Here is a 13,107-nt window from a genome sequence, read left to right as displayed (position 1 = left end):
TGGTAGACCAATGATTCTTAAATTGTCTCTCCTCGAATGATTTTCTAAATCCTCTGTTTTGTGAATGAGATGCTTTGTATTTTCCTCAATTTTTTCATTCTTTTGGTTTTGTTTTATAGTGTCCTGCTGCCTTGTGAAGTCACTTTATTCTAGTTGTTGTATTTTGGTTATTAAAGACTGGATTTCATCCCTGGCTTTTTGGTAATCCTTCTCATTTTGGTCTGATTTTCTTTAGAGGTCATCTTTCATTCTCTTTATCTTATCTCTTATCTCCTTTGCCTCATCTTTCATCCTCTTTGCTTCCTCTTTCATCTCCTTTGCTTCATATTTCAAGCTGGTTGATTTTGGCTTTCAAGACATTATTTTCTGTTTCCAGATGACTTATCTTAGTTTTTAAGTTCTTTTCCCAATTGTCTTCAGCCTCTCTTAATTGTGTTTTGAATTTAATTTTGAGCTCTTCCAAAACCTGAATACAATTCCCTGGGATTTCTGATTTATTGTTTGATGATCCCTCCTCCTCTGTTCCATTTGCTCTTTGTTCATTGCCTGTGTAGAAGCTGTCTATTGTAATTTCTTTCTTCTTTTTCTCTTGTTTGCTCATATTTACCCTTTATTTACTCCCTGTATTTGTCTGTGCTCTTGCTCCTCTCTCTCTCTCTTTTTTTTTGTTTTGGGGCTTTCTGTCAGTCTCCCCTCTTGGAACTTTGTCAGGAGATCTCTCGGTGAAGTCTGTGGGGGAGGGATGTTGGAGTTTGAGCTTCCCTGTCCTCTGGAGATTTTTTATTGGATTAAAGTCCATCAATCTATGAGGGAGGGGTGTTGGAGCTTGGGATTCCCTGACCTCTGAAGACTTTTGATGGGATTAAGGTCAGCTGGGTTGGACTGGATGTGTTCTGAGGTCAAAACCTCCTGGAAGGCTGGAGAAATATGGAGGGTCTCTGCCACTGTGAACAGGTTGCCTACTCTGTGCTCCCTCTCCAGATCCTTCCCCACCACCTATATTCAATGCTCTGAGCCTGGCACAGCCCTGCCCACACCCTCCAGATCAGAGCCTTTGCCCGCCCAGAAGTTCCCACTGCCACTGGAGGCTTAGCCCTCTAGGTGCAAGGGGGAGGGGTCCTGAGACCTTCCTACTTCCTTCCCCTTAAACCCAAGTGTTCTCGAATTCTGGCTTTTAGGGGGTGTACCTTTTGAATTGTGTCCAGCAGGAGGGTTCCTTGGCTCTGTCTTGTTGTTAGGTATGATTTTCAGTCCCCTAGGAGCATTTAGTTTGTAATTGATAATGAAGGGTTTCAGAGGTCTGAACTTTTGCTGCCTCTACACCACCATCTTGAGTCTGCGTTCGCGAGAAGAAAAATTGTGTTTTGGACATTTTGTGTGTGAAATGGTTACAAGGTATCCAGTTTAAAATGTCTAACAGGCTCATGAGGAACACCAGGACAGGATAAATAGATACAGGGATCATCTGCTTAAAGACAACAATTAGTCTCATAAAAACTGATGAAGTCATCAAGTGAGATAGCATAGAACAAAAAGAGAAGAGGAGCTAGTTAAAAGCCTTGGTGAACACTCAGAGGTAGTAGGTATTACATAGATGAAAAGCCAGCAGATCTGAGAAGGAACAATCAGAGAAGTACAAGAGCATCAGGAGAGCACAAAATCATGAAAACCCAGAGAAGAGAAGTTGGTTAACAGGAGAAAAGAGTGGTTAACAGCATCAAGAAAGACAAGCATTGTGAAAAAGTGACTTTGGAGAGGGAAGTTTGCAGGTGGCATGTCAGCTCTTTCCTGAGCATTCTAAGTACCTATGTGCCTGGTCTATCAACCAAAAGCACTCTATGAGTGGGCTTCAGACATTCTAGTTTCAGATTGGGTAAGGCTTAATTAATTAATTGGCAGAACTGTAGGCTCCAAGACTAGGAACAAGGGGGTTAAGTTACAAAGAAGTAGGTTCAGGCATCATGTCAGAAAAGCTCATTCTGATGATGAGAACTATACCAAAACAGAAAGAGCTATCTTGGGAATTGGCAGGTTCCTCTTCAGGGAAAATTTACAAGAAGAGGTTGGATGGCTATTTGTTGGGTATGTCCTAGTAGGGATTCCTTTGGGAGTATAAATTGGACCAGATGGCTGCTGAGGTCCATGCCAACTCAAAAATGCTGATTCTGTGAAGTGGTGCATACATGCCAGCCATCAGCTTATGCCTTGCTAGATCCTAGTGAGAAAGTCAGACCTGGAGCGATGACTTTGTCCGGACAAGGTGTCTGCAGAAAGGAACAAGGCAGATGTCGGCTTTCCTGAAGGAAGTCAGTGAAAAGGGACTTTTCCCAAAATGGAAGCTTGTGTTCTTCTAGAGGGATTAGAGTAGCTATAGAAAAAGTGACTGACATTTGTACCTGTAGCCTTGGAGAGAAAGAAAGACTGACTTTCCCAAAGAACTCAGTTTATTAGTGTTCTTACCTGGGGAAAGATAAATAAGTTGGAATTACTTAGTATCAGACTTACATATAGCACCCCTCTCATTATTTTGAAGCTTTTAAAACCTGGGTTCGATTCAGATCTATTCAAATGAATGCATGCAAACCTTCCCATGTCTTTTTACATATTGGGCCAAAGCCAAAGACATTTTACTTAATATAAAGGGCAAGGTGAACAACAAAAGTTTAAAACAAATAGATGTGTTCCTGCCACCCATTTTCCCAATTGACTGCCTCCTCCCAGATGTCTCTGGGAGCATTAGTCAAATTCTAATTCAATATTCTGTTACTTTAACCTAGTAAGAGAGGAAACCAGTGTATTCCTCAAGAGATACTGGTCTAGCTTTGTAATTCTTGTTTTGGGATGTGTGTGTGTACGTGTGCATGTGCATGTGTGTGTATGTGATTCTTACTTAGCAGTCAGGTCCATTAAGTGTCCATCTCTTGTTTCTTTGCTTACTTGTAGCTACAGGAATGGCAGTGTTTCTGGATGGGCATGCTTGCCACACTGATGCTGTGGTCATCTCAGTGATCATGCCCCTTCAGGGAGACATTGTACTACATTTATTAACTGAGTGGATGTTCATTTCTTAAATTCATCGACCCTTAGAGCTGTGCTTTCACACTGGTGTCTGGATAGCAATGAATGACTTGACATTTGCTGTGAATTTTAATGTGAAAGAAGGAAAAGATGAAGCAGTTGGTTGCTACAACTTTATTGTAAGTAGAATTTATGATCCCCATGTAGCAATCAAATAAATAGAACGTAAGATTCTTGGGCACTGCTGTTGTTCTCTCAGGAAAATAACAAGAAAACCTGATTTCACAGCTCAATGGGGAGACCCAGAATTTAACTCGTCAGGAATGTGAGAGCTCTGCCTTCCACCGAGGCTTCTTGAAAATGCCATTTTCTTCTATTCCCAATAACTGTTTATTTTATTGCTCATCAAAAGTTTTCTAGAGGAATGTATGGACTCTTATGATGAGCTCTATGCCAATCATTGGATTCCCCATCCATGAATCCACTTTAAAAGCCACTTACCCGGCACTTATCATTGTTCCTCAGTTTGCTTATCTGTTGCGTCAACATCTTTTTATGAATGGCAGTGGATTAGAGCATATGTATAGCTTAGTTCATATATTGGTGGTGATGCAACCTAATCTTCCATCTGTCATTACAAAGTACTTCTCAGAGCTCTTGGAAAAATCATAACCCAATCTAGTTTCCTCTACTATAATGTACAGTGAGCACTTTACTCAGGTTGCTAGCTATGATGGTTTCTGCTTCTACTTTACACGTGTGACCTCATTGCATAGAGACTCTATTCTAGCCCACGTGGGCAGGGAAGGCAACTGCTATTTTTAAATCGGGCTCACCTGGCCTCAAATGATCTCTCCTATAATGAAGAAAGGTGGAAGACCTTCCAATATGATCAGGGGTAAAACAAAGATGTCTATTATCACAACTATTATTCAACATAGTGCTGGAAATGCTAGCTTTAAAGAACAGTGAGGTGGCTCAGTAGACAGAGCAGGGGTCCCCAAACTATGGCCTGCAGGCCACATGCAGCACCCTGAGGCCATGTATCCGGCCCCACCGCACTTCCAGAAGGGCCACCTCTTTCATTGGAGGTCAGTGAGAGCAGCACTGTATGTGGCAGGGCTGCAAAGCACAGGGTCACTCACATACAGTACTACTTCTGGTGACATAATCCTTTGCGTGGTGCCTTGTTCTGAGAGTGACTGAATGAGAATGAGGCATCGTGAAAAGGATTATGTGGCTGCACAATGGAAAACATCAGCATGATGAGTGGCAATCTGGGGTAGGGGATTCCGCTCTGTGTAGACTGCTACCCGGTATAGTGGTGGCGGTGATGGGCCTGTACAAGGTGTGACAGGCCCATCCCAGCCAGGGCTGCAGCCTCTGCTATCCCAGACAGCGCTATACACATTTGTTCATAGTTTTTTTTTATAGTCCAGCCCTCCAGTGGTCTGAGGCCCCCTGTGTAAAAAGTTTGGGGACCCTTGAGATAGAGAGCCAGGCCTGGAGATGGGAGGATCAAACCTTGCCTTAAACATTTCCTAGCTATGAGACCCTGGGCAAGTCACTTAACCCCTATTGTCTAGCCCTTACCACTCTTCTGCCTTGGAACTGATACTCAGGATTGATTCTAAGAGAGGAGGTAAGGGTTTTAAAAAAGAAATGTTAACTATAGCAGTAAAACAAGACAAACAAAAAAATCAAAGGAATAAGCAAAGGGGAAACAAAATCATTTGCTTTTTGCAGATAATATGATTATCTAGCTAGAAAATCCAAAGAAATCAACTAAAAAAATTAGTTGAAGTAATAAGTTCAGCAAAATTGCAGGTTATAAAATTGTTGTTCAGTTGTTTTCAGTTCTGTCTGACTCTTTGTGACCCCATTTGGGTGTTGTTGTTTTTTTTGGGGGGGGGCAAAGATACTGGAATGTTTTGCCTTTTCCTTCTCCAGCTCATTTTATAGATGAAGAAACCGAGGCAAACAGGGTAAAGTGACTTGCTCAGGGTCACATGACTAGTAAGTATCCGAGGCTGTGTTAAAACTCGGGTCTTGACTCTAGGCCTGGAGCTCTGTCCACTGTGCCTCCTACATGGTTATTGATTTCTCATGAATAGGTTGCTATAATATAATAAAAATTATAAGATTCTCTAAATTCCTTTGCTTATTCTGTGCCATACCACACTACCAAAGGATTACTTCAGAGCTAGAAAAAAATAAGTAAATTATCTGGGGGAATAAAAAGTCAAGAGCAGGCAGGTTTTTTTAAAGCCTCACCATACACCTTAGAATCACTACTGTGTATTGGTTGTAAGGCAGAAGAGTGGAAAGGGCTAGGCAATGGGGGTCAAGTGACTTGCCCAGGATCACACAGCTAGGAAATGTCTGAGGTCAGATTTGAACCCATGACCTCCCATCTCTAGGCCTGACTCTCAATCCACTGAGCTACCCAAGCTGCCCCCTCCTTTTTTTAAAACCGTTTCCTTTTGTCTTGGAATCAATACTGGGAATTGGGCAGAAGAGTGGTAAGGGCTAGGCAATGGGGGTCAAGGGACTTGCCCAGGGACACAGAGCTGGGAAGTGTCCAAGGCCAGATTTTAACCTAGGACCTCCCGTCTCTAGGCCTGGCTCTCAATCCCCTGATCTTCCCAACTGTTCCCCTGTAGGCAGGTTTTAAAAGAAAGAAATCCAACCACATCAAAAATGCTTCAAATCACTAATTAGAGAAACACAAATTAAAACAACTCGGAAATTCTTCCTCACACCCATCAGATTGGCAAAGCTGGCAAAAAAGAGAAATGACAATTGTTGGAGGAGCTACAAGAAAACAGACACATGAAGGTATTGTTAGTGAAAGTCTGAATTGGTTTAGCCCTTCTGGAAAATCAATTGGAAGAATCTAGAAGGACACTAAACCGTGTGCATCCTTTGACCCAAGGATTAGGCCTATTGACCAAAGACAGAGGGAAAGAACCGTTATGTTCAAAAATAAGTAGAGTAGTTCTTTTTGAATTGAGTAATGGATGAACAAATGATGGTAAACGTGTGTGACAAAATACTTTTGCATCGTAAGACATACTGAAAGGGAAAATTGCCTAAAAGTCTGGGGAGACTTGTGTGAATTGAGTAAAAACCAAAGGACTGTTTCTGAAGCATCATGAAGGTGAGACTATGGAGAGCTGGTTTTGAGAGTTTCCGTGGCGATAAGGATGATGTGTGTTCCCTTAATTACAGCAATCTGGCTCTAGGAAGCCTCTTCTAAAGATCTCTGATGGTTCATTGTGCCCTCAAGGTGCCCCTGGGTGCCTAAAGGCTGTATTTGAAGGGTGTGAGCTTGGGCAGCTGGAAGGGATTGGAGTGCAAGCTCAGTAGTGGTCTCCAGTTCCCCAGTTGGGCCTCTCTAAGGAAGGACTCCAAGGAAAGGCCCAAAGCTTAGCTCTGAGGTCAGAGTGGTAGCCCAGCATCCAAGGGGCCCATCGCGGAATAGAAAGGAATGCTCTGTCCAGAGTCAGCCTTGGGAATAGCAAGGCAAGGATGGGAAACATTTCCCAATCCCCTACAGTGGTAAGTGTGTTCTCCAAAGCAAATAATTTGAACAAAGAGGCCCTCGTTATGTATGATTCGTGGCCTTACTTACACGTCCATCTGGGTTTCTGGGCACTCTGGATGCTTAAAGCACATTGTAGTTTCTCTTGGTCAAGGACACTCCTAGATCCAGCCAGGAACTCTTATTGAGCCCACCTGAAGGCTAGCCTTACTGGGCAGGAAGCGAGGGAAGCTGGCCCCAAGAGTCAGTAGACTCTTGATTTATTCATTTCTGTATGTATGTATGCTGCTGCTCTCTGGCCTATTGCTGATCCTCTGGCGGAACCCCTTATCTGCCCTGATGGTTGATTTCTGTCTGAGCCTTAGCAGTCTGGCCTCAATTTCTTTACTTTTGGCTAGCTGGCCTGCTGCTCCCCAAACCTTAGGGTGTCCCTGCGTCTAGCAGTCACCGACTCCTGCGTTCTGTCTGCCCCCTGGCTCCTTTTTTCCCTCAGGGGTCCTGCTTCCATAGTAAGCCTGTGCACCCCCCCCCCCCAGCTCCTGAATGTATTGGTATTCAGTACAAACCTTTATTCCCAGTCTGAGGAGGCCTGCGTCTTTCCTAGCTGGTTTTCAGAAACCCTTCACATTCACACTGGATCGTGCCAGTTATATACAAAAGGCTTCCGGACCCCTGGAAATGATGTGCGTGTGCATGTGTGTACATATACATGTGTGTGCGTGTGTACATGTGCATGTGTGCTGTAATTCTTGCCCCCTCTTGCCTTGGCTGAGAAACGTTTCCTGACGTCTTCACAGAGCAGGGTGACCCAGAGGTGACTGCTAGGGAGACAGCATCTTCTCTGCTAGAGTCAGTGATCCTTCCTCTGCCCCTCCCCCCAAACCTCCAACCCAGCAGAAGAAGAGTGGATCACTGGTTAGTGCCCTTCATCTGGCTCAATACAGCCTCCTGGGCAGAAAGAGAGCCAGGGAATGGATCTGGAAGGGCCCTTCAGAGTGATATGGGCTGGGAACCTGCCTTAAAAACTGCATTTTGTTTTGTTTTTTTAACCCTTCCCTTCCATCTTAGAATCAATACTGTGCATTGCCTCCAAGGCAGAAAAGTGGTAAGGGCTAGGCAATAGGGGTCAAGTGACTTGCCCAGGGTCACGCAGCTGGGAAGTGTCTGAGGCCAGATTGGAACCTAAAACCTCCCGTCTCTAAGCTTGGCTCTCTATCCACTGAGCTACTCAGTTGCCCACTAAAAATTGCATTTTAAATCTAATACTTCCTTCTTTACTGGGAGGGTTGGGCTTAGTTTTTTTAATGGAAAGTGTAGTTAGGGGAGAACATGAGCACTGATTAAGTACCTAGTATGTGGCAGGTCCTGTGCTAAGTGCTTCAGATATTATCGGAGTTGCTAGAACAACACTGGGAGGGAAGTATTATTATTATTATCTCTGATTTACAGTTGAGAAACTGAAGCAGATGCAGATGTAGTGGCCTCTCTGGGGTCACCCAATGAGGGAGTGTCTGTGGCTAAATTTGAACAGTGGTCTTTCTGACTCCTGGTCCAGTGCTCTCTTTGCTATGGTAACACTGATACAAATCGTGGGCCTCATGCTTAAGACCTCTGTGGCTTTTTGCATCCCAAGATTAGATGGTTCATTTATCTTGATTTGATCTCAACATATCACTTTTAATATTCTGGCTTGTTAAGGTGTTTTTTAAAAAATCGTGGCACTGTCATTTGGTGGACTCCATGTTCCTCCCAGCTAGAGAGAGTCTAATCACATCACGTGGGCGATTCCTCAAGGCCCTGAGAAGAATGATCAGTTGTGTGGGGCCAAGTGCAGGAGGGAAAAGGGAAGGCTATTTCCCCTTCAGCTACAGCCCTTCTCATTCTATGGCTCAAATTTGAAGTCTTTCTCTTTCTCCCCCTGCCCCCCATTTCCCCTCCCCTAAGTCTGTCTCTGGCTTTCTTCACACTTCCTTAGCCCTTTCAATCTCCTTCACAATTGGGCCTTCTCATCTCCTACAGTCTTTTTCTACTTGGGCCACTGGCTGATTGTATTTGTGGTTCTTCTTCAGTGCACGATTGGCTGTGTCTTGGGCTAGACTCAAGAACAGCGCTTGTTGTTTCCCTGTCTTCCTGCAGGGGGCGCTGAAGAGCCAGTTTCCTCTTAGGTCGGTGTGGCACCTCATCAGGCCTCACATGAGGGTTGGCTGCCTGACTGACTGCTTCCTTTCTCTGCTGCCTGGTCCCCTGAGTGGGATTTGGGGAGGTTGTGAAGGACTTGGAGCGTCTCTGATTCACCATGAAGCGTTCCTCAGGCGTCTCTCCAGACCACCATTACTATCACGTCTGCTACCACTTCCAGTGTATAAGGTACGTGGTACGTCGGACACGAGGGGCCTGGGGTGGCTTCAGGTGAGGAGGCCTGGAAAGCTGACGTGCTGTTCCGTTGCTTCGAGGGAAGGATCAGATTGAGGACTCAAAAGTGTGGTGGGAGGGCAAATTTTACCTCAGAAAGCGCCAAGCTCAGTTGGGGGCCTAGGACAAAAACCAGCCTGAGGAGCCTGGACTGCCCCTCCCCCAGGCTTGGCTTACACTGAGGTAAAAAAGCCCCCCTCAGAGATGTTCTGTCTGAGGGAAAGGCTCACTCAAGGGAAGCCATTTTGAGGATCAGGTGGGCAGCTCTGGGACCGTTTCCCATCTGCTCTGAGGTAACCCCAAGAATCCTTCCAACTCTTGAAGTTCAGTCATTTCTGTTTTCGAGGTGAGAAAATTGAGGTCCAGAGAGACAAAGCTTTTGTTCTGTTCCTCTTTCTCCTGCCCTCAAATCTACTTAAGTTCTGATGGCTCCCTACTACCTCGAAGATCCGACATAAAGTCCTCTGTCTGGCTTCTGAAGCTCTGCCCAACTTTCCTGTTTTCTTATATTTTATTCCCCCCCTCCCCCATTACTCCAAGGCCCACCAATAGGAGCCTCTTTGCTGTTTCTTGCAGGGGACACTCCATTTCCAGAGTCTGTGCCCTCTATCAGCTGCCCCTCCCCCATCCTGGAATGCTCACACTTCTGCCTCTCCTGGTTACCCTCAGCTCCCAGCAGGCCCTACCCAGCCACACCACTCAGGGTCTTTTCTCTGAAAAGAGCTCAAATCTCTGCTCTGTGCTTCTCAGACCTATCCTACCTCCTCATTTTTGTGTTATCTTCCCCATTAGAATGTGAGCTCCTTGAAGACAGGGATGGCACTCTGCCTCCCCTTATATCCCCCCTGCTGCTGGCATAGTGACTGGCACTGACTTCTCTTCCCTCCCCAGACCAGCCCTTCTCCAGTTTTCCCTGTGTCTTATGAGCAAGGCTGATTTTGAATTTGGATTTTTGGATGCTTTAAACAACCAAATCTTTGTCAAATGCCTGCTTGGTGGCAAGTGTGTTAAAAGCCTGATTTCCTTGATATGATTTCCTGAAAAAAGGTTAAGGAGTTTGAGGACAAATTAGGCGGTGGCAACATCATCCTTATCACTTTTATATAACACCTCCAAAGTGTGCCTTGCTAAGGCTTTTACATCTATCTCATTTGATCCTCACCCTCACACTCTTATTCCTATTTTATAGATGAGGAAACTGAGGCAAACAGAGGCCATATAATGGCCAGGATCATATAGCTACCAAGTATCAGACTAGATCTGAAGTCCATTTTTGCTGTCTCTATCCACTGCACCATAGAGTTAGCCTAGTGATTACAGCTGATTCGAATTCTTTTTAAGCTGTAAAAACGTTGTAAGGTTTATGCCAATAAATTGAATCCTTTTACTGTGTCTCCATTAATTTGCACAGGATAGCAGACAGTCCAACTATTATTATCCCCATTTTACAGCTGAGGAAAATAAGAGACACAGAGTTATAGTGGCCACATGGGATCATAGAGCTGGTGAGTGACAGAAGCGGGATAGGAGCCTTCTCTGCTTGCCTCCCAGGTGTTTTGACAACTCTGGTTTTACTTGATATCACCTCCCACAGGCCTTTCCGCCTTTCCTTTCTATTTCATTTATACCACATAACTTATCCGGCTGCTCTCCGGTTGTCTTACACAGAAACTACTTCCCGTTTGTTGCCACTACAAGTAGATGGCGATGGATTTTCATGCTTACGGAGCCTGCAAACAACTGTATAAAGACAATGCACATGCTAGATTAGTGATAATCAGCATAGAGGTGGCATTGAGGGTGATCGGAAAAAGAGGGATTGCAGTAGGTGAGACTTTAGCTAAAACTTGAAGGAAGCCAAGAAAACCAGGAGGTGGAGATGAGGAGGGAGAGCATTCCAGGAACGTGAAAGCACCCTGAGCTGGGAGATGTTTCTGAGAAACATCCAGGACTATGTGGGGGACACTAGAAAAGTGAGAGGAGGCTGGGCTTTCTAAGCCAAACAGAGGATTCTCTTTGACCCTGGAGGCATTGAGGAACCACTGGAGGCAACCGAATAAGCTGTGCCTGCCTTTGCTAGAAATATTTATTTTTTCCAAGAGAGACTTTTACTATAGTTTTGAATTATAGAGATTGTTTGTGCAAAGATTTTTTAAAAAAACCTACCACAACCATTCAAGATGACATCCCTGTTTTGGAGCACTACTCCCTAGGATAGGCCCTAACTATTGGATGCTGAGGTAGTAATGGGCCTGGCTCTGTTCAGTGCCCTTTTCCTTCCCTTATCTCTTCCCCGGCTACCTCCTCCCCCTCCTCTTTCTCATGCACACAAGTACATACATACTCATGCCCCCTTGCACTTTCCTCTCTCTCCCTCATGCATTCACACACACACACACACACACACACACACACACACACATCTGCTGGCTGGGGTCACTTTGGGTAAATTGTTGATGATCTCTGGGTGTGATCTCTGGAGCACTCAAGGATAGCCTCAGCCTAGTATGGGGTGTGGGAGGGGTGGAGGAGTCAGTGTTCTTGGACTTTGACTCTTCTCCATGTCTGCCTGAGAGTGAGAATCTGGTGCAAAGTCCAATTGAGCTTTTCCCAGATGGCTTGTTTGCTGCTTTATAATCTTTGCCTCTTGGTGGTCACTCCTGATTCTTTCAGAATTAGCAAATGCACCCAGGGGCTTGCCTATGAACATAAATCTTACTTAGGTGGCATTGCATCATACAATGGCAGAAGTGAAAGAGGCATTAGAGGTCTTCTCATCTGAGCCCCTCCTTTGCCAGAGGAGAAAACTGAGGCCCAGAGAGGGTAAGGGATTTGCTTAGGCTAGCACTCTGCCTTTCTGACCACTCTTCATCATCATTATTATTTCCTAATGTGTCATAGTTTCATTGGCTGTGTGAGCTGTGCCCTCCATAACCTTATCTTTTTCGCAGAGCCTGGCACAAAAGACCCTCTGAACAGAGTGTGAAGGACGGTATGCACAGATGCCAAGGACAGTCTGGTTTTGACCTGGGAGAGGGTGGGCAGAATTTAAGAGAATCCCTGCCCTGCCCCTGTGGGTGTTACCATGGTGACAGGATCCTGAGGGTAGACCAAGAGAGGAGCTAGGTCAGTGATGGTGAACCTGTGGCATGTGTGCCAAAGACAGCAGAACACTTTCTGTGGGCACTTGGCTACCCTTCCCACCCCAGTTCATTACTAGAAAAGCAGAGTTGGCTAGTTGTGTGGCTAGTTGGCACAGTGGCTAGTCAGGGAGACCTGAGTTTAAATCCAGCCTCAGACACTTACTGTGTACCCTGGGTATGCTGGAACCAACTGAACCTGGCCAAGGGCCTTATACTTTGATAAATGATATGAATCAAAACTTTTTTTTAACTTTGAGTATTTATTTATTTATATTTTATTTGATCATTTCCAAGCATTATTCATTAAAGACATAGATCATTTTCTTTTCCTCCCCCCCACCCCCCATAGCCGATGCGTAAATCCACTGGGCATTACATGTTTTCTTGATTTGAACCCATTGCTATGTTGATAATATTTGCATTAGAGTGTTCATTTAGAGTCTCTCCTCTGTCATATCCCCTCAACTGCTGTATTCAGGCAGTTGCTTTTCCTCGGTGTTTCTACTCCCATAGTTTATCCTTTTCTTATGAATAGTGTTTTTTTCTCCTAGATCCTTGCAAATTGTTCAGGGACATTACACCGCCACTAATGGAGAAGTCCATTACATTTGATTGTACCACAGTGTATTAGTCTCTGTGTACAATGTTCTCCTGGTTCTGCTCCTCTCGCTCTGCATCACTTCCTGGAGGTTGTTCCAGTCTCCATGGAACTCCTCCACTTTATTATTCTTTTTGGCACAATAGTATTCCATCACCAACATATACCACAATTTGCTCAGCCATTCCCCAATTGAAGGGCATCCCCTCATTTTCCAGTTTTTGGCCACCACAAAGAGTGCAGCTCTGAATATTTTTGTACAAGTCTTTTTGTCCATTATCTCCTTGGGGTACAGACCCAGCAGTGCTATAGCTGGATCAAAGGGTAGATATTCTTTTGTCGCCCTTTGGGCATAGTTCCAAATTGCCCTCCAGAATGGTTGGATCAGTTCA

The 13,107-nt window shown here is 44.8% G+C and overlaps 1 protein-coding gene across 7 annotated transcripts in view; it reads left to right on the top strand.

Annotated features, from left to right (window-relative positions):
• KLHL13 (kelch like family member 13) overlaps window positions 1-13,107 on the top strand; it is a 296,890-nt gene that overhangs the window by 98,901 nt on the left and 184,882 nt on the right. The window contains exon 1 of one of the 7 annotated variants that reach the window (XM_007507765.3): window positions 8,759-8,929. The exons of 3 other annotated variants lie outside the window; for them this stretch is intronic. In XM_007507765.3, coding sequence (XP_007507827.1) covers window positions 8,859-8,929 — 71 coding nt within the window. In that variant the 5' untranslated portion in view covers window positions 8,759-8,858. Of the gene's footprint in view, window positions 1-8,758; window positions 8,930-13,107 lie in introns of those variants that run through there. 3 more of the 7 variants (XM_056809582.1, XM_007507764.3, XM_056809585.1) reach the window with 3 other exon arrangements.

The sequence above is a fragment of the Monodelphis domestica genome, chromosome X, assembly GCF_027887165.1.
Source record: "Monodelphis domestica isolate mMonDom1 chromosome X, mMonDom1.pri, whole genome shotgun sequence".
In the NCBI taxonomy this organism is placed as follows: domain Eukaryota; kingdom Metazoa; phylum Chordata; class Mammalia; order Didelphimorphia; family Didelphidae; genus Monodelphis; species Monodelphis domestica.
This window is presented reverse-complemented; position numbering and strand designations above follow the sequence as displayed.